At 41.0% G+C, this 19,897-nt stretch overlaps 1 protein-coding gene across 3 annotated transcripts in view; it reads left to right on the top strand.

The window, feature by feature from the left end:
- The window catches only part of CHCHD6 (coiled-coil-helix-coiled-coil-helix domain containing 6), a 111,496-nt gene that overhangs the window by 58,132 nt on the left and 33,467 nt on the right, over positions 1-19,897 (top strand). For all 3 annotated transcript variants that reach the window (XM_042016925.1, XM_042016919.1, XM_042016916.1), the window contains 2 exons: positions 509-579; positions 16,102-16,237. In XM_042016925.1, the coding sequence (XP_041872859.1) occupies positions 509-579; positions 16,102-16,237 (207 nt within the window). The remainder of the gene's footprint in view (positions 1-508; positions 580-16,101; positions 16,238-19,897) is intronic.

Here is a 19,897-nt window from a genome sequence, read left to right as displayed (position 1 = left end):
ATACGCCTCCCTATGTTGTTAAAAGGGAAACAGGCTGCATAATTTTCTTTTAAAGAATAAGTAACATAAGTAGAAGCACTGAAATGTAAAATGGATTTTCCAGTGCTAGCAGCCAATTTTGATACTTGCATGTCAGTAACTTACAAGATCCTTCACTGCAATTAATGATAGAAGAGAACAAAAACATGACCAAACTGAAAATAACTCTGTGCTGGAAACACCTTGTTTTTGTGGTTGCATGGAATAATCAAAACTCATGAGTGGTTGGTAGCGACCTTTTCCCCCTCTTTCCCTTCACAAGGGTGAAGCTTGGAATGAAGGATGTGTTGTGGCCTTGATGCATTTTACTGAAAATAAAATTGACTCTTAAGCATTTCTGGTGTTCTTTGAACTGAATATTCTGTTTGTTGTTGGAAATTGTTATTAATTATAGAAGACGACTTTGTGACAAGGTAAGATCTGAGACGCCTTTAATTTTTAGAGCTGAGCATTCTATTCTTTGTTTCAGAATGCAGAGATCTACAAGCTGACATCCGAGCAGTACCAGGAGGCAGCCACCAAGGCAGAGGAGCGGATAAAGTGAGGAGCCCTTTTTTGTTCTTTTCAGCAGTTCCAGTTGCATTTCATAACATTTTGTGCCTAGCTTCTGGATGTTCCTGCAAACAGAGTGTGAAGTTACCTCCTGTCAGGTACTGAGGGGACTGAGCAGGTGTAAGCTGGCATCCTCTCTTTCTGTGCCAAGCTTGACAGAGTTTAGTGTGAAGCTGATAGATCTTGCGAGGAAGGGTGAGGGAGAAGAGAGGGACTTAAAAAGTTACTATTAAATAGGAATATTTACTAGGGTTTTCAAAATAGCAATGGAACATGTTTAATCTGTTCCAACTTTGACCCAGTGTATTTAACCTACACACTGCAGCATTGGGCATGAAAGTAGGAAAACCCACGCCAGTTCTAAAGTTTTCATTGTCCAGGGAAAAAAAAGGTAAACATTCTAAATCTCATCCCTTTTAGTTTCAAATTAGAGTTGCAATTTTCATGAATGCTTTCTTAGAATGGGTGCAACGATTTTTCTGGTCTTTTTAGTTGGCCTTAGCACAATAAGTGGACCTTTAATGTTGTCTTTTTACCATGAGCATATATAGTGTCTAAATTATATTTGTATTTGCCAGTAGTGTTATATAACTTATTGTTCCACTTGCACTAACAGCTGCCCAAGAAAAAATATTTTCTATAATTCTTTAATATTAATGAGGCTAAAGCAATTACACTGTCAAGAGCAGCACTTGGATCTCAGTTGGGTAAACAGTTGGCCAACATGCAATAAACTGGAGTAGCAGCATATGTAGTCCGGTTGGGTCTAATCCAGACTCTACAATACTTAATTGCATAAATAGATAATATAGTAGTGATGAATATATTAGGGGGGTGTGCAGTATATTGTGCTGTCTTTATTTAAAATTAGGTTTGACTGCCAAAGCGTCACATAACCTGTTGTAATTTCGCATTTTTGTTTGGACAATCAAGCAATAAGTTGCTAAAGAAGCCAAAATAAGGCAGCTAACACATTGCTTGCATTTCCATACTGTTTTCCATAGCAGAATTCTAAATTCTCTTTTTAAATAAAATTTTAAAAATTCATAGGACATAACGTTCTGATACTTTGATCAATTGAATCTTTTCTTGGATTTGCTTCTGCAAATGTGTGATCAATTGTCATGAACTTGTGTAGTGGTGTTTTATCCTTGTGACTTGGTGAAGGAAGCAACTGGGACCTGGGATTATGTTCTTCACTTACTCTTACAGACTGTAACTACCGTATTTTTTATGGTAGTCTGAAGGTTGGTTCCTGATGTTTCCATTTCCTTTGATCTGTTCTATTTCTTGTGGAGATGAAGACTGGTAATGTAGGAAACTCAGGAATGCAACCATTTCTTGCAAAGGTTAGTGCCAGAGACCAACACAAATGCTAATGAATTCTTTCTTTCAAGATTCAGAGAGTGATGAATGCTTATGGTCTCTTAAGGGTTTCTTCCCCTTTTCTTTGAGCCTTTATCATCTAACAGTCCCTGGCTTCTGGCCTTATTGTACAGTGCTCTTCTATTTGATGGCAATATGAACTTGAGCCATTATAAAGGGATGTATTCCTTGGGCTGTCTTCTTTGCAGCAAAAAGAGACACCTGCCCTAATATGAATTTTGTGTGAAAAGGTAACAGGGCTGGGGGTGTCTTGAAAATGGACAAGATGAGTGGCATGAATGAAACTGAGGGTGAAGGTGAACATCATGCATTCTATTTCTTTACAGTAGAAATTGCCAGCAGTAGCCAGGATTGCACTGAGCTGAGCATTGGAGTTCATGATCTGGGAGTGATAATGCCCTTTGATAATTGTACATGCAGGAAGAGTCATTGCTTTCCCCCATCAACCCGCAGTGTGTCTCTTCCAGCAGCATGCAGTGACCCTTTCCAGATCATTGCTTTGTGTACAACCTGCTGTACAAACACTCCTGAAGAGTTTGTCTAATCCACACCTGGGTCGTGATATGGCTGGGACAGAGTCAGAGGAAGGTTCCTTCCTACTCTGGCATCCATGCTTAATTGGTAGGACATGAAGTCTGTATGTTGTGAGGTTCTCTTCTTAGGCATCCTACATTCAAGTCTTTCTACAGCCTGTTTATGGTAATGACTTAAAAGATTCTGTGACTTCAGTGGAAAGAAGAGTTTGCTCATCCTGTTTCGCACTTTCATATTAGACATACAAGCACAGTAAGTGCTAAGGATAGGTTAGACTGATTTATGCAGATCTGGTTCTTTGGTTCACAGGAATAAACTGACACTCCTGCAAAATTATGTGAAATGGAATATAGCCAAAGTATGAATGAAGTACAGGTCTGCCTGTTTCCAGTGCTGGCCTGTGATATCTCCTTAAGGAAAGGAAGCCAGGAGTGGCACTTTCTCCATCTGCAGAGAGTCCATATCCTTCAACATAGCGTCTCTTCCTTAGCTTCTGTTATTCCTGTTACACTGTGAAGACCTGCCCCTGGCACTTGTGCCTTGTGAGACCAACCTACCCTGTATCTGTTCTCCTCTGCCACTGTGTATCAGCAGAGGGAAATAGGGCTTGGGCTCTTTCCACAGTGAGTGCTCTGTTTTTCAGAGTCCATGTCAAAGCAAAGAGAAGAAATATCTGAAACAAAACCCCAGTGTCTTCTTGGCATTTAATGACTTTTTTAATTCTGCTGTCAACTCTTAGCAGCTCTGCACAAGTGGTCTAGTGTTCCATGGCCTGTTTACTCTCCTTAGTGATTGTCAAGCATTGCAGGATTTAGGAATATTGTACACCTTTCCACCAGTGACCCTTCACAGCATGCCTACGAGGTAGACAAGTAAACCTTCCTATCTCTCTTTGTATAAAAACAGAAGTGAAGTACTTAGTGCTGAGCTTTGTATTAAATCACTGACACAGTCATTAGCTCTTGTTTCCACTTCAAGGCTTCACGCCTGCATGGCCTGACTTGCGCAGTGGACTTTGTTCCTCATCTCTTCATCTGAAGCCAGCCTGCTCCCTTCTCCACATACCTCCTATCAGACTGTCTCCTTCTTCTTTGTTCTGGGCTCTGTCCAACCTGTTTTATTTCCTCCCAGGAAAAAGATCCTAGCAACAAGATACCACTGAGCACAGCTTTCAGCACCTTAAGCAACTTGCCCTTGTTGCTTGCATGCTGTGGTGAATTGGACAGTTGCCACGGACATGTTGTCTCAACTATGTTGTTATAATTGGTGCATTATTATTTTTCTCTTTTGTTAACCAACAGAATTAAAGTCAGGGGACCTAGAACTTCCCCCCCTTTCTTTCCCTGTTTAGCGAACTGTGCACATCAGTAACCACCCACAAAGGAAGCAGCATGTAAATAAAAAGCCAGTGCTCCCCGCCCTTCCCTTCGTTCCACATCCTTTTCTCAGTGTTCATAGAGCCATGACTCAGACTGGGTTTAGAGAAGACAACTTGCTAATCCCCTCCCTGCTACAGAGAATAAAATGGCATTTCATTCCAAGCTCTATTAATGCGCTCGCTCCAGGGATAAAGCAGCACTCCCAAAAGGCAGTGGCCAAATTTTTTTTCTGTTGCGTTGTCTTTGTCTTCTTTTGAGTGTTACATTTAGATTAGCTTCTGAGGATTAAATGTTATTACAGTCCCTGAATCTGTTAAGGGAAAGGAAAAAAACATCAGTAAAGAGGTTATGGCTTAGTGCAGCACTCTAGATTTATCCTCAAAATGCTGGTTTGGTTTTTTTGGTTTGTTTTTTTTGTTTTTTTTTTTTTTTTTTTTTTTTTTTTTTTTTTTGAGTGATTTATTTTCTTTTGTGAAGGTTGTCTTATCACTTTTTGTTTATTTATTTATTTATTTATTTTTGTGGTTGTTCATTTTGGATGCAAGAGTTGGCCTGGGTGGGTGTGTGACTCTAAAAGGTAAAGCTGCAGGAGTCAGGTGAGGGGATTAGGAAGCTGTTAAAAGATAAAATTGTTCTGAAGCTGAGTTTCTCTCTGAGATCCCCCTACAGTTTTCAGAACTGTTTCTGAAGCTGCTTACTGATGACTCTGTTGCTTTGCATGTTGTGCTGAGAGGACTGCATTGCTTTGTGCTGTTATCAAGGAGTGCGTAAAGAAGGTCAGCATCTTATCCTGGTGGAGATCAGCCTTGAATCCAAGGCAGCTTTCTAATGGAGAAACTGCCAAAGAGATTTGCTCCATGTGGGACTTACTATGTAAGAGTTTCATTTAATGGTCCTAAGATCTTTAAACTTAATGGACATGAGTGTTTAAGGTGATTATGTTAGAGAAACCAGCAAGCAGTTAAGTATCCTTCTGGCTGAACACGGAGTAGGAAACCACACTGACTCAGTGAGGGTAGGGGAAGAAAGTTCATGAATGGATTGTCTGCTAGGAACAGGGAATTTATGGCTTGCTTTCAGTACTCATGGAAATGAAGGTTTTATTGAATTGCACAAGATTTTATGAGGCTGATGGCCTCATAGTTAGAATGGCAAGATTAACTGGAACCTAGATAAACTTCCTTTTTTGTTTGTTTATGTAAATCTGGAAAGTTTATAAATTAGTTATGTGATGATACTTGAGTTTGTTAATCTGGAAGTCTACTGTGAGGCCTTGGGTATTTCAACAGAGGACTGTGCCCAGGAGACACAGGTCTGAAACAGTTATTATATGGACAGTTGTGAAGCCAAAGGAGAAGTGTAAAGACATCATAGTTTTCAAACAAAATTGCTCTGGGATTTCTCCTATCATTAGATTAGATAAATGATTAATTTAGTGTTGAAATTAAGAGCCTCTCCAATAGGGATTTAAGAGTTTTCAGGAATAGGAGATTGATTATTGCTGAAAGCTCATCCATAGCCTTACCTCAACATAGTGCTTTTGTGCCCTGCAATGATGATACCTTCACCAAAATGATTTGACTCTGTCCCAGTCCTGTTCTTCCCTTGGGGCTTGGTTTATGCTAGTTGTTCCTTCTCTGTCTGCACTGAGTCTGTTTCATAATCTTTAAATAAAGAGATGGGTTATTAGTCAAAGCTTTTCTGTTTCTCACTTTTATAAAGTTGCTCTTAGTAGGAAATTGAAATATTCTCTAAGAGATTATAATGCATGAGTTTCCTCAAAGTTATTTCAAAAGAGGGTAAAAGTATATGAGTGAATTTTGACTTTGTGACATTTTACATGGTGTGCATTTTACTGAAAAAAAAAGTTTCTGATTATTTTCAGTTCTGCTTCACAAAGTTTTTCATTCGTTACCCTAGCATGTAAACATTTTCCTTATGAATTCTGGAAGACCTATTGTTGAAGAACTACTTGTACCAGTGCATGGATTTCCTAGCAACATACATTCCCCTACTGCTTTAGGAATATGGTATGTGTAGATAGAAGTTGAATATATGCAGTGGATTTGCATAAATTTTCCAATTGGGACAGATTATTCTTTTTTGAACCAAATTTTAAATCTTGAAAATTTATTAGATTGTGTGCTTCATCCAAGCCATCCATTTCTGAAGTTCAGTTCTTGGGGATTACTAAGATGCTGCTTCTAAATAAGATTTTTGTTTTGCCCAGTTAGTAAAATGATGTTCCGATCTAATGTTCACAGTATTGTGTTTCCTCTCATGCGTGATGAGAGATGGCTGATAAATTACTCCAATGAACTGAGATTGCAGTTCTTTAGCGCTGAATAACTGGTGTCTCTTCAAAATTGCAGGAGCATTTCTTCACCGATACGTTGGTAGAACTTGGGCATTTATAAAATAACATCTGAATAGCAAGGACTGGAATAGCAAAGGAAGAGGTGCCAAAGACTCCATGTAGTCTGTTAGGGATGTTTCTGTTGCTATCGATTTTTACACGGAAAGCACTTGTTTTCTGTGGTAATGTTGCCTTTATAAAGCCCTTAGATCAGGATTTGTTGGCAGGCCAAATCCAGATTGTTTTCAAAAGCGTGGATATTTGTGCAGCTGTTAAACCTCAGTCATACTTTGTGCATCAGAGGACATGAAATATTTCAGTTCACAGCTCTTTATCGTGGAGAATACAGTGAAAATAAAAGCAGATCTATGCCCTCACACTGGGAATTGCATATTCCAATGTGTACTATGCTGGAAGCAAGGTTTCTCCAGGTTTCATAGTATTTTAGTGTGTATTTACAAATAATGGCAGATCCACACTAAAATCCAGAACTTTTTGTGCCTTTGGTCTTCCCCTCCCTCCCCTTGGCTTGAGTTGGGAAAGGTATCATGAATATTAATTAATGATCCACCTTAGCCTATTCCTGCTGTGTTTTTCTGCCTCTGTCTTCAAGTTGTGTGTGCTGTAGTGTGCTGGTGGTAAGGGCATAGGGTTGATCTGCAAAGGACTGAGGTTAAAGCTGTCTGGGGAAGCTTTCCAGAAAGAGTGGCAAATTAAAGATGTCAGAAGCAATAATGCCTGAGAAACCACTTGTTACCAGCAAATTAATGACTTGTTTGCTAATTAGCAGCCTAAGGCAAAGTTGAGGTAACACACTAACAATCTGGTCATTAATTCAGTTGCAACTGATTTCAAGGGCAGAGTTGCTATTTTGAACAGTAATTGTATTCCTGATTCTGGATTATACACGCTGTGTCCTTACTCTTGAGTCACAGTCTCCTCCTGGAGTGAGGGAGGGATGGTAGAAGACACCAAAGGCAAGTATCAGTGGGGGAAATTCGAGGAAATAGTTTGTTTTGTAGGTCAGAACTTCTATATTTTTGTCTTCTGAGGAAATAAGGACTGTGGTAGGACTGCTATGGACACCTTGCATCATGGTGATTCATATGCACAGGGGAAGTGGATGGTATTTAATGCTGAGCTGATGAGAGACTGAAGTCCTTTTCTCCTTATAGAAGAAGAGAAAAACCATCTCTGCCATCAAATCAGGCTTCAATGACTTTATTTTACTATTTATTTATTTGGTGTGATTTTGACTGTTCATGAAGTTACTCTGATAAAACGGGTTTCTAGGCTATGGGATATTCAGCCTATTGTGAGAGACCCCTGCTGGGTTTGGTTCTTTCTATACTTGCCTTTTTCTTGTTAGTCCTGGCAGGGTCTCTTGCTTGCGTGTCTGGGACATAGACATACCATACCAACTACAATTCAAACTAATTTGACCCAAAAAACTGGCATTTGGAAGGCAGGAGCTCTTGTTCAGGGATGAATATTGTTTCCTTGGAGACAGCTGGTCAGTGTTGTGCTGACTGCAGGAGCCACCAGCAGCACACTGGAGCAGCCTCAGTAGGCACAGACTTGCTTCACCTGAGACGTTTCACCTGCTCTTCTCCAGACTCAGAACCATGTTATCGAAATTGTTTTCTATAAGGATTTTTTCGATTTTCTGAGGACTTCTTGAATTTACAGTATTTACTTATAAACAAAAACAAACAAACAAAAACCCCCAACCTCACCCCAAAACCAGACTTTGAAGACTTTTTCTGTGTGTTTGCTTTGAAAGCACCATTACTGATGTTCTCTGAGGGATAAGTAGCTGCTTAATGGGGATCTTTGCTTAGTCAGTGCTCAGAATTGCACAGCTTGGTGAAAGGGGGCACTGTGGTTTTGAAGATTAGAGAATGTGGGCAGAAGGGGAATTTTTAATAAGGTGAATGTTTAGCTTCAGATCCCACCTGAACTTTAACACTGGCAGCTTCAATCTCCTCTCTAAATTTGTTTTGGCATCTTTAGCAGGATATGCCACTCTGTCAGTGCAGAATATATTAATGGACTCATATTTTTGTCCATCACTGGTAGACCTTTGTGTAGCATGAAGTAAACTGTAGGAACCTAGTGCAATGCTCAGGGGCATTTTGGAGAAGCAACTGCTGTTCAAATGAGTAGTTAGGGTTTTCTTTTAAAAAAGAACATTTCATTTGCAGTGTGACATTATAAGATCATCTCACATAGGAGAAATTTACTGAACCTGCTGTCCCTCACGTCTTGTGGTTATATGTAATCAGCATATCACATCTTCAGTTACTTTCTTTAGAAAACTGAAAACTTTCTGTGGAGGTATTTAATAGACCAGCAGTTCCCTGACTAATTCCCAAACATTATAGCACTGGCACAACCCATATATTCTTAGGGCTTGTGCTGCATATCTTCTACAGACTGCATGCCTTCCCTTCCTGACCTGAGATCTTAACCAGTTTTTAGATTGTGTTTTTTATCTGAAGAAAGAAAATCCCTATTCGGGTCACTTGTTGGGCTGTGTGTTGTTTTCAGATTCAGTTATTGCTTGCTATATTGCTTTTCTGCCTTGTGGGAGCTGAGCCAGCTTCCTTTCTGATTCAGAGAACTCCTTCCAGCAACAAGATTCTGACTCATTCCTGCTTGGCTTCCAGAGACCGTTTTGCTGCTAACTTTAGGCTCTTCATCTTTGCTAGTCAACTTTTAGTAGCTTGGCATATTTGGGAAAAAATGGTGCATGGCTTTGTGGGCAGGAGATCCAGTTCTGTTAACTTCTGTATCTCTTGGCAACTGAAGGAAGAGGCAGTAGTTTTCCTTTCATTTTCCAAACTGGCAGTTTCTCATAGCTCAGTATTCTACCATCATAATCAGTAAAGAATTTACATCCAAATGTACATTGGAATTATCCACTTGTGGGGAGAAGTCTCTCATTATTCTAAACCACTTGCCATCTGCCATGCAGAATGCTAATAGGGGTGATTAGTTATTGCATTTGCAGGTTCAGTAGGATAAGGATAATTTAATTTTATATGGTTTAGTACAGTTTTTTGCATATTGCTGCCCTTCTGCTCCCCCAGAGACCCACAGCCCACCACCACAACCCCAGTGCCCGCAGCTTATGGGGTCTAAGGAAGCCAGTCAAATTTGGTTGAAACTGCACTTGGCAAAGCACAATGAAGTGTAAGTCAAAGTCTTTCAGGGAGACCCATTGGTCAGATGGGAAATGACCACTTGTGTGTGAGGATAAACCATGTAGGAGGACAGGGGAGTTTGTGATACACTGGAGTAAGTCAGATGGAGAGCTGGAACCAGCATTGCATGGGTCACACAACCTCTTTGCATCAATTTCATGACTGAAATGAAGAAGTTGTTGATTTCCAAAATTAGAGGTTGTTACAGAAAACTGCTAGATTTTAGTTACTTTTGACATGAATCTGTATGTTTTAGAGTTTGGAGGTTGTTTTGGTTTTGGTTTGGTTTGGTTTTTTGGGGTTTTTTTTGTTGTTTGGTGAATGGAATATGGATTGGGCAGACTGTTTCTACTGAATGCAGCACAGTGACACAGCAAGTGGCTGACATTTGAGACTTGGACTTTTGTGGTAACTTTTGTTCTCAGTGATAGAATCTAATTACTTACACAGAGGAAAATTTCAGACCTGCTTCTGTGTATCTGTGATCTGTATCTGTCCTGGGAAGGGCAGAGGTGCAGTGAGTGCATGAACTACAGTGGGGAATTGGTAGCAGTTTCAAACAAGCTGTCAAAACAGGAATTGAGACTGGGAAGTACCTGAGTGACAAATTTTGTAGGATCACAGAGTCACCCAGAAGCTCACAGTACTTTAAAATATTCATTCATTAGGCACTCCATGAACAAGGTGTGGAAAAATAGAATCTGGTGACCTGTTATTGAAATGCAGCTGTCAAGGGGGAGAGAGGGGAAATACTGCAGGTGGGCAGGAGTGTGCTGACAGTGTGACAAGGCATATGAGAAGGATTTAGACAGGAGTACAGTGGCTTCAGCTGAAATTTGGAGGTAGCACCCCTGTTCTTGTGAAAATTGTCACGAGGTTTCACCTTTTCTTTTAGTCTGTCCCCTCTTGCTCTAAACAGTATGTTACTTCTGCAAGTCTTCTATTCCACCTGGATCAGTGGCAAAGCCTGATGAGCAGTATTTTGAGTACTTGAGGCTGATCAGAAATACCCTTCCTGATCACATTAGTTTAGGCTCATGAGACATGCAGTTTGTTTACACTGTGCTAGGTTATGTAGCTTAAACATTACTGATTTTTTAGTAGGCATTTGGATAATCTTTTAAGCTTCTTCCATCTCTTATTTCTCCTGCCAAACAGCTGCAACACGACTGTTACCTCTTCCATTCAAACTATGTTACCAAGCTGACGTGCAGGATCATGGAATCCCATAGCTTGTAGTGAGGGCACAGTGTTTGGTTTGTGACAGTGCAGCATCCTGCAGCCTATGCTGAAAGTTAGCTTGCCTGCCTGTTTGTTCTGTGCTTGATGAGTTTGTTATATGTGAATGAAATGCTTCAATTGTGTTTAATTTTCTGCTGTAAATGTCAAGGATGCAATAATGAGAGAGAATGAAACCTTTCTATGTGCTGTGTATTGCATCTGTCTGGAGTCATTTTTCTGACATGTTAGAGAAGCCATCAGAGCCAACTGCTACTCAAGGGAGGATGCAGTTTTACAGGTCAGTTAACCACCTATTGAGTTTTATATATGTACAGTGCAGCCTGGCAGCACACCCCGTTTATGTGACCAAAGCATCACTGGGCTTAGTCTGAGACGTGTGTAATGGACCCTGGATATATAAACATGCTAACCAACTATACAACGTGGCTGATTCCTTCCCAACACGCAGAAACTGCTGCTGTGTGCCCTGGGATTTACTGGCAGTGCTGCCTGTGCATCTCATTGATGATGTCTGGGGCTGTCTGTGCTGTAGTGACAGTGGTGACTAATGTGGTTTGCTCAAGTTGGTTCAGACACTGGTCTTAGTCAAATAATGCAGCAAAAAGCAGCTAATCCAGTTACTGGATTTTGTAGCCCACAAGAAATTCCAGGTTGCTGCCCCATTTAGGTTGCTGCTTGCAGCTGTGTGCTACTCTTAAGTTGGCTTGTATGAGGGATCCTGCATGTCTTTGTTTATCATGTTCCGAGCAGGGTATCAAAGTGTCTGCGTTTAGATACCATCAGCCTCTGTCTTGAGTTTTTTGTTCAGCTTGAATGGTTTCCCAGAGTAAAATGTAAAAAGAAGATCTTGCTCTTAACTCCATCTGGAATTGCTGTTCTTCCTGGTAAAGCCAAGTGATGGTGTGCTACTCGCTGTGGAGTTACTAATTTTGCACTAGTCTAAAGAGCTGCCAAGTTCTAAAGCATTAAAGTTGCACCTCTGCTTCAGTAGTCTGATCTTTCAGTTGGGTGGAAGGACCAGCAAATACATAGACCTCTTGCAGCTTTCCCTTGCTTTCCAATACTGAGTCCATAATTCTTTCAAAAAGAGAACCTGTCAGCAGCACCTAAATAGTAGCCATTGTGCTGTGTTTGAAACCTTCTGTCTCTGGGTCTGTATCCTGATGATACAGCCTTAATTGCTTTTTGCAGTGAGTTTGGGTGTTTGTCTTCGGAAACTGTGTTGCTTCTTGATTAATTGATGGACGTTTAGACCGGCACATTTCCTACTAGTGCAGTGCTTATGATAGAAATTCTCAAAGAACCTTGCTTTAACCTCCCAGGCACTTTGTACTTCTTCATGGGGTTTATATCCATGTAGGAATGAATTTACCAAGACAAATGAATGTAGTTATTGACTGAAGCAGCGGTTACCTGCCGCTATTGAACAGTTAGGAGAGGGTTAAGAAGAAAACCTCTTCTGAGCCACTAGATTGGCCCTGACTAAGATGAATGTCTAATTCACTCCCAGCGTCCTTACTGCTGCCAGTAATAAAAAGCTTGCTTCACATATTCACCCTACTGCAGACGTTTCTCTTAAATTAAATATCAAGAGGACATATAATAGCACGATTCCACGCCAAGCCAATATTATCAGATTGATGTCAGCAGTGATAATAGAAGAAGGATAAGTTGATGAGATTTCATTTATTAAATAAAGGGAATATGCAGTGATAGAAAGGATTTGGTAACTCTCGGTGTCAAAATGCAGCAAGATTGTGCTCATTCTGTCTTACCTCAAGGGATAGCAGGGAGAAGGATGCCCTTTGTTTCATTTTAAGAAAACCTCTCGGTTCTTTTCCAGACAAAGACCTGATTTAAATCCCTCCATGGGAGGGGGAGAGGAAGTTCTGAAATCATGGATTTCATGTGTGTGTAGCCTTCCTGCCCATTGCACAGCAGCAAGGCAAAGGTTTCTTTCCTCTCTGTGATAGGGAAGGCGCTGCTAATGAGTTTCATTTCTAAATTCATCTTTTCCTTTTTCCAGCGTGTCATCCTTTCTCCTTTCCTCCTCCTTTAAATAGATGAGTGTGTGTGTTTTGGTTTAATCTTTCATATTCTGTATGTCCTGCATTTATTTATTTCCAAGGTATTGTTAGAGCTTGTCTTCCATACTTCTGTCTGCAGATATTGTGCTATTGCTTCCCAGCCCAGCCTTTCTCTCCTGCCTTTTTCCTAGCTGCTGTAAATGAGCCTCTTACACCTGTTTTGATAGTAGTCGTAGCAGTTGCAACATATTTTATTTTAGACAGAGGCCAACTGTCTACCTCATTTGGTGGTGACATATTATGCTTAAAACTGTGACCCACTTTAGGAGAAAGGTCAAAGCATACAAGTCTTTGGTTAGCTGTGTATACAAACCTCATCCCTTCTCTACCATTTTCCTTCCCTCTCATATGAGAAATAATGGTAAAAACCCTCAAACAACGACACATCAGGAGCAGTGTGGTTGGGTGTCCAGAAGATGAATTTTTCTAAAGATTAGTTAGTGCCAAGAGCCTTGATCTGGGCTGAGGGTGAAGGCAGATAGCTGATGAAAGTCCACCTCCTTTGGAACTCAATCCACAATGTCATTGCACTCTACAGATGTGTTTGTAGTTGGATGCTGGTTGTTTAATTCCTTTTTGTCTCAGGTATGTATGAGGAAAGACAGACACCTGTGAGGGGCAGCTGTTGAATGTGTGTAGGGCTGCAGTTCCCACTGTGTGGAAATGCTGCAACCTGAAGCTGAGACTTAATGGGAGCAGGAGAGTGGCATCCCTTTGATTCAGACTGGGTAGGCGCTGTGATTGCTGTGTAAGGAAGAAAGCACCTCAGGCAACTGTTCACCAGAGCACTTCAGATACCTCTTCCCAGTCCAGATGGGTACCAGAACTAATCTGCTGGATATGGATAACTTGTGTACTCCCAGACTCCGCAGTAACTTGCATTGATAATTACCTAAACCGACTTTGCAATTTGTTGATTAGCATATCTAAGTCTGTTTTGAGAAGCTGGTGCAATTGATGCATAACCACAGGTTGAGATTTTATTTTGAAGCAATAAAGGAGAATAATCTTGTTATGATTTTGGGTACGCAGTACCAAATAAATCCTCCCTGTGTTGTGGGAAGTGGTGTGTAGGAATGCTGATTTAGACACTTGCTGGGCAATGCATACCAGCCTGTGCTGATTGATCCCCTGCCTCTGGTAGGCTTTAGGCAACAATACTCACTCTTGTGGCTTCTTGCTCACCACTGTGTGGCTTTTAGATAGCCCTGTGGGCTGAGCACCAAGGGGTCAGCTAAGGAAGAGGGCCACAGGCTTTGCAGCCCTGTCTGAGCCCACAGGTGGGTCCTAACTTTATGTTTACTCTAGGCAGTGGAAGGACAGTGATCTAAAGCAAAGCACAATTCCTGTAGCTCTCCCTGCTGACAATGACAACCTCAATCATATTTCTAAATATTTCTGAGATGTTCATACCGTGTTGTTCAGCTCAGACAAATACAAACTGGTTTGTGGTATGCTGTACCTTTTAGCTCTTCCAGGTTTCTATATGAAAATTACAAAATGCCCTTCAGTTTAACATCACTGAGTTTAAAAAACCTAATTTTAAAAGTCTTAACTTTTTCAATGAATTGAGGGATTTGGTGGTATTTCCTGACCTGGTATTGTTTGGTATCATTTCCACAGTCTCACTGATTTGATTAGAGTGATATTAAAGTTAGTGACAAAGCAAAATGCCAACATTATGAGTTTCTGAGGCTCTCTCTGGGTTCTTTTCTATCCCAAAATTTGAAGATTTTTTTTTTTAAGAATATGGATTTTCGAGGCTTTAAAGGTGATTTGCTATATAACATAGAAATTAGAAATGAATGCTAGCCTTTAGAGACTGTGCATGGAATAAGTTTCTTCTAAAAGCTGTAAAATTAGTAGAGGTGGAAAAAGAAGTCGGTATAGTATCTTTGATGGTTTCTGATCCAAATCTCCGTGTTGTAGAGTGTGGCTGTCATACTGATAAATTCCTACTCTGTCCGTATATGTTGACAGTAAGCCTGAGGACTGAAGAAGTATTAATTAGAGTAAATCTCAACCAAATTATTCTGAGAGTGCACCCAGGTTGCTGATATGGAAAAGACAAAATTATTGTTCATTTGATCCTTCTGCTTCTTTCCTGAGCACCTTACACAGATGTGCATGATTTGGGACCTCATATCTGAGCTCTCCAAAAGCTTTTAGAAGATCTTGGTTTAAGATTTCCTGTTTCTTAGAAATCTGTTCCACCTGAGAGACTGTGACATGCCCAGGGATAGGTCATGTTTTCTCTCTCTCTCTGCCTTGCTATGCAGCCCTTTTGCTGAATGAGCTACTGTGGAAATTAATACATCATAGCATGGCATAATTGCCTGCCTGTAGCATCAAGCGCTTTGGAAGGAAGAGGTGTATTTGACATTTGGGCACAGATCTCTAAGCATATTGGGGCAGGAAAAGCAAGGAATTAAATGGATTTATGGTTTAGGAGACGCCATCTGAGGATTGCTACACCTAAGCATATGTTCTCTTATTCTCTGGTAAAACATACCATGGCCATGGTGCTGCGAATTCCTGCAATTTGTGTCTGCCTGTCTGTGCAGCTGATGTCACTGTTGTTACTGTGTTTGTGCCATTGTTGCTGGGATTGTTTTACAACGACCTTCCCCTTTATTGGTACTGTTGCTGATGATGTGCCATATGTACACATGCACATTAGAGTAAAAGAACATCATCCTTAATTGTTCTTGGGTAGCTGTCAATGCCATTTACAGAGTATGAGTACTAATTGCTGCAGAAATACAAAGAAACAGATATCTGGTCTTGCTATTATTCTGGGTTTTTTTTCTAGTCACTAGGAGAATTGCAGTGCTTCCAACCATGCTGGATTTCTTGTAGTGTTTAAATAGATGAGAATTCAATAGATCAGGGTGGCCTATTCAACAAGTCTGTTCAGTTCCTTGTCAGACTGTTACAGATCTAGTGCAGGCCCAGCCAGGATTCTTGAGTTCTGCCAAAGATTTCCAGTGTGAGTTGGGAAAATCACTGAAACTCTTGGACTTGGGGATTTTTTTTCCTCCTGACTGCAGAGGAGAGATGATGTTTTATATAAGGGTAAAACAGCCTTCCAGACCAGCTGAGAAAGATCATGTTCCTTCTTTCTGCTCAGTACCCTGGATTTTTCAACTGAAAGATGCTGTTGGTCATTTGACCCACTTTGGTGATTGCTGTTCCCACCAGTTTCTCTATTAGGACTACATGACTCCAGCATAAAATTAGTATGTGTGTTACTGGCAAAGTGGTAGTAAGTGGTTGAAAACTCCTCTTCACACATCATTCTGTGCTTGTTTTCCCTGCAGGAGGAGGAACACTGATCCTGTCTGTGCAAACCTGCAGTCTGAAATTCTGAAGTGCTACCGAGAAAACAAACATGAAGCGCTCAAATGCTCGGAACTGGCGAAGGAATATCAGCGCTGTGTTAATGCAGCTCAGAAGGTAACAAAAGCTTCTCTGTTGTGCTACCTGGCTTTGCTGTCTTGTTTTGCATGGTGTTTTCTTCTGAGAAATGTTTTTGAGATCTGTGGTATCTGTTAGTGAAATTGCAATCTTCCTAGGAGACAAATCTTCCTTGGGATCCATTTTCCCACATTCATTCCACATTACCCAGTCACACTGTGGTATGTCCCCTCTTCATTCCCATCAATGGGTCCTGTTGTACTGAGCTGCCACCACAACAGTAGAACCAATGCTCCCAGGTTTCAAAGTCAGTGAATGATTTTCCCTAGTTTTGCCTTCTTGGATATTGTATACTGCAAACAGTGGGTAAATCCATTTTGGCAATGTCCGCAACATTTTCAACAGTCTCTAAACATCCTCCTGTTATGGGACTTTGCAGTTGGAGGTCTTGCTTCTTTTCATTGCTGCATGGGGAAAGGTTCTGTACTGGGCAAAGCTGCTGTCTATTAAGAAAATTGCACACTCCTAAAAGCTGTTCATCTTGTGTGGGAGGCCAGGAAGCCTTACGGCTCTTCCTTCTGAGATGCAGAGTCCCAGTAGGTTCTGTTGATGCCTTAGGACAGTGGCTGCTCAGTACCTTGGAAGAATTTCTGGCTATTGAAACAAGTGAAGGGGAAAAGAAAATGAAGTATTTGGACATTACAACTAGGGTATGGTCCTGGGCCATGTGAGAATTCAGTGGGTCAGGTTTCCCTCAAGGGCAGGCTTTTCTGTTTTTTGGTTTTTTCCTTTTTTTTTTTGACAGTAGAAAATTCTCCAAAAGGTGCTGAGAATATAGTAAAGTGGATTTGGGGGAAAGGATGGTAATAGAAAACTGAGACTTCTCTCATGGGATTACTAAAGCACAGGGTGGAGGAGAGGTGGATATTCCATGGAAGCAGTCTTCCTCTGCATTAGCATTGTGAGGGGAAGCTGTATGCCTGATTTAAGTATAACATGAAACAAGCTGCCAGCCGGCTCCCAGAAGAAGCCCGACAGAAGGAGATGGGAAAATTGTCAGGATATATTAGACCAAATGTTGTTGCTAGTCCTAGTGGAATTTTTTTCCTTCCTGTTTACAAAGAAGGTCTTTGTATGTCTGCAAATCAGCAAGGTTAAAGCTGCCAGGGAAAGGGCTTTTCTCTGATATCTCTAAAGTCCCCAGCTCCCAAAACATGTGGTTTCTTTTTCTTCCTCAGCTTTAAAGTAAAGTGGTGCCTGTGCTGCTGCTGCACAATCTGTGCCCCTGGTTGCTGTGTGCGGAGCATTGGTGCATCTATTGCCAGCCTCTGTTATCCTCCTTGCCTCCTCTAAATCAGGCTTGTAGCCTTTTCAGTGGAGTATATCTTTAGCAAATGCATTTACCAATACATCTTTATTGCATGCAGTGCGGGCGGAATGTGATTACCAAAGAAGACAGATTGCATTAAACTTCAGCATATTTGCAAGCTGTGGCTCCAACCCGCCTGAGAAAGGGGCTGGGATGCTGCCAGCCATGAGCCCCAGCTCAACATTATTAAAGAGTAAGTTGGAAGCTAAATGACTGGTAACAGCAGAGGGCAGTGAAGGATCCCAATAACTTGGATCTTTTTTGGATTTGGTGGAGGTTTTGGTAGGTTTTCTTTATATGCCAAAAACTGGGGGTTGTCTTTGTTCCCAGAGTCTTCAATGAACTTCTTCCCCACTGTTAATAGAAACTACCTGGAAGGAGAAGTGCACAGGACATTAATTTGTTGTGGATGAAGACCATGTGGCAGAAAATCTTGCTGTGTTTTAAGAAGGGGCTTGAGAGACTAAGGAATAGGTAAATAACACCTTGCAGCTAGAGGATAGGCACTAGAGGGTTCTGTAAGTACAAATTCAGATAAAACTTTTGTAAGGCAATATGTCTTCTGTAGTTTCCTTTTGTCCCAGGACAGCTGACAATTTGCCTCACTGTTCTTACTGGCTTTTCTGACTCCTGAGATACATGAAGCAATCACAAGCTGTTGTTTTATCATGTAGGATTAAAACTCCCTCCTCCCTTCCCCTTTTTAAGCTGTTATTTTTCTTTAAGTTTAAATTAGCGTCTGATACCAAATGGCTTTGTCTCACGCATTCCTTATTCAGGAAATTCAGGTCGGAGGAATGTGGGAAAGAAAGGCCAGAATCTCTTGATTTCTTGGGTATTTTTTACCTTTTTTTTAAAAAAACATAATTTGTTTTCCAGTGCAGGAGGAAATGTAATCAAAGCTGGATGTGTGACTTCAGCTCACTTGCATGCTGGTGATTTGTTCTTCTGCTTTTTACTAAAGATTTTATAAGGCTTGGTGAATATTCTTTAATGAAGCATCTGGTTCTCTGCAAGTTCCTTTTGATGGCTGGTATAAGTGTCTCCAGGGCATGGTATACATTAGACTCAGAGAAAGCAAGCTCTAGGTTTCTAGACTGAAAATTACAGCTTACAGTGGATGAGAATAATTCTTTGCATCTTCCCCCTTCCTGTGTTGTTTGAGACAATTCCTTTGGACACCCATTTCCCTTTGCCTGTTGTTGTGCACATCTCTGAGCCAGGAGCTGAGGTACACCCTCAGTTATTTCTGTCCCATGAACAAACGGATCAGGTAATCACTCCATGAGTTTTAAAATTTCTTTTCTACTGGTTTCCTGTAAAGCCCCTCTTCCTGGAACAGGTTACTTTATTGTAGTGCATGGTAGAGATATAGCTATTGTTACCTGTTTTGTATATTTTCTGGCTGTTGGGCCATCTGTTGTAGTCAACAGAGAGAAATAGGCACATGTAGAGCACGATGCATTTCATTCTAAAAAGTCATCTGAAACAGGCCAGCTGAATTGCCAGCCAGAGGTAAGTATTTCCCTCTGCCTCTTGGGAGGCACATCCAGAGCATAGACTACAAAGTTGGTGCCTGTTCTGGCTCATGGTTATGGGAGCAGGATCCTGCTCTGGTTGTCTGCCTTTGTAGCCACTATGCTTTCAACTTGCCCTGTCTAACCTGCTCAAGAGCTTTTCTCTTCATACCATCCTGAATGTTGAATTTTGGTTGTGTCACTGTTGACTCACTGTAGCAGTGTCAGCCCCTTTAGGCGCTGGGTTCCTTGCTGCATCCCATGCTTTGCTTATGTGGAAGTTCTCTGGCTTTAGAGGGCGTCACTGTGATAGCTCCTGTTTAATTTAGGACTGTTTTATCTTTTCTGGTGGTCTGTTTCCATGGCTCTGCAGAACTTGAGCTACAGCATAAAAATCGCTGGCTTTAAATCTAATAAAAGCTGGGATAATGGGACAGCTGTAGGAGGGGCAGTTCCCATTGTGTCTTTCAAAATTGCTTGTAGTTTATTGACCACAAGTTTCCCCAAGAACTACTGCTGCTGTTAGATAATGAGAATTGAAAATTGCTGCTGCTGTTTCCCCAAGGTTTTATCTTGTGCCAGTGAGAAGCGGGTGTGGAAGAAAAAGCCGAGTGGGCAGTGCAAATCTGCATAATTTCTTAGTTTGGGTCCAGATGGAAGGGGAAAACAAATGATTTTGTTTTAAAAGGCTGAGTCCTATTAGTGAATTGCTTCCCTCCCCCGTGCAAATATGCACTCACATGCAAGCTTTTTCAGAGTGTTTGTGACCCATTCTGCTGCCCTTGCGTTCTGTTCACACCAATAGGCAAATCT

This window comes from Corvus kubaryi, unplaced genomic scaffold, assembly GCF_017639235.1.
Source record: "Corvus kubaryi isolate FWS band 111438036 unplaced genomic scaffold, C.kubaryi_AGA036_p1.0 136, whole genome shotgun sequence".
NCBI lineage: Eukaryota > Metazoa > Chordata > Aves > Passeriformes > Corvidae > Corvus > Corvus kubaryi.
This window is presented reverse-complemented; position numbering and strand designations above follow the sequence as displayed.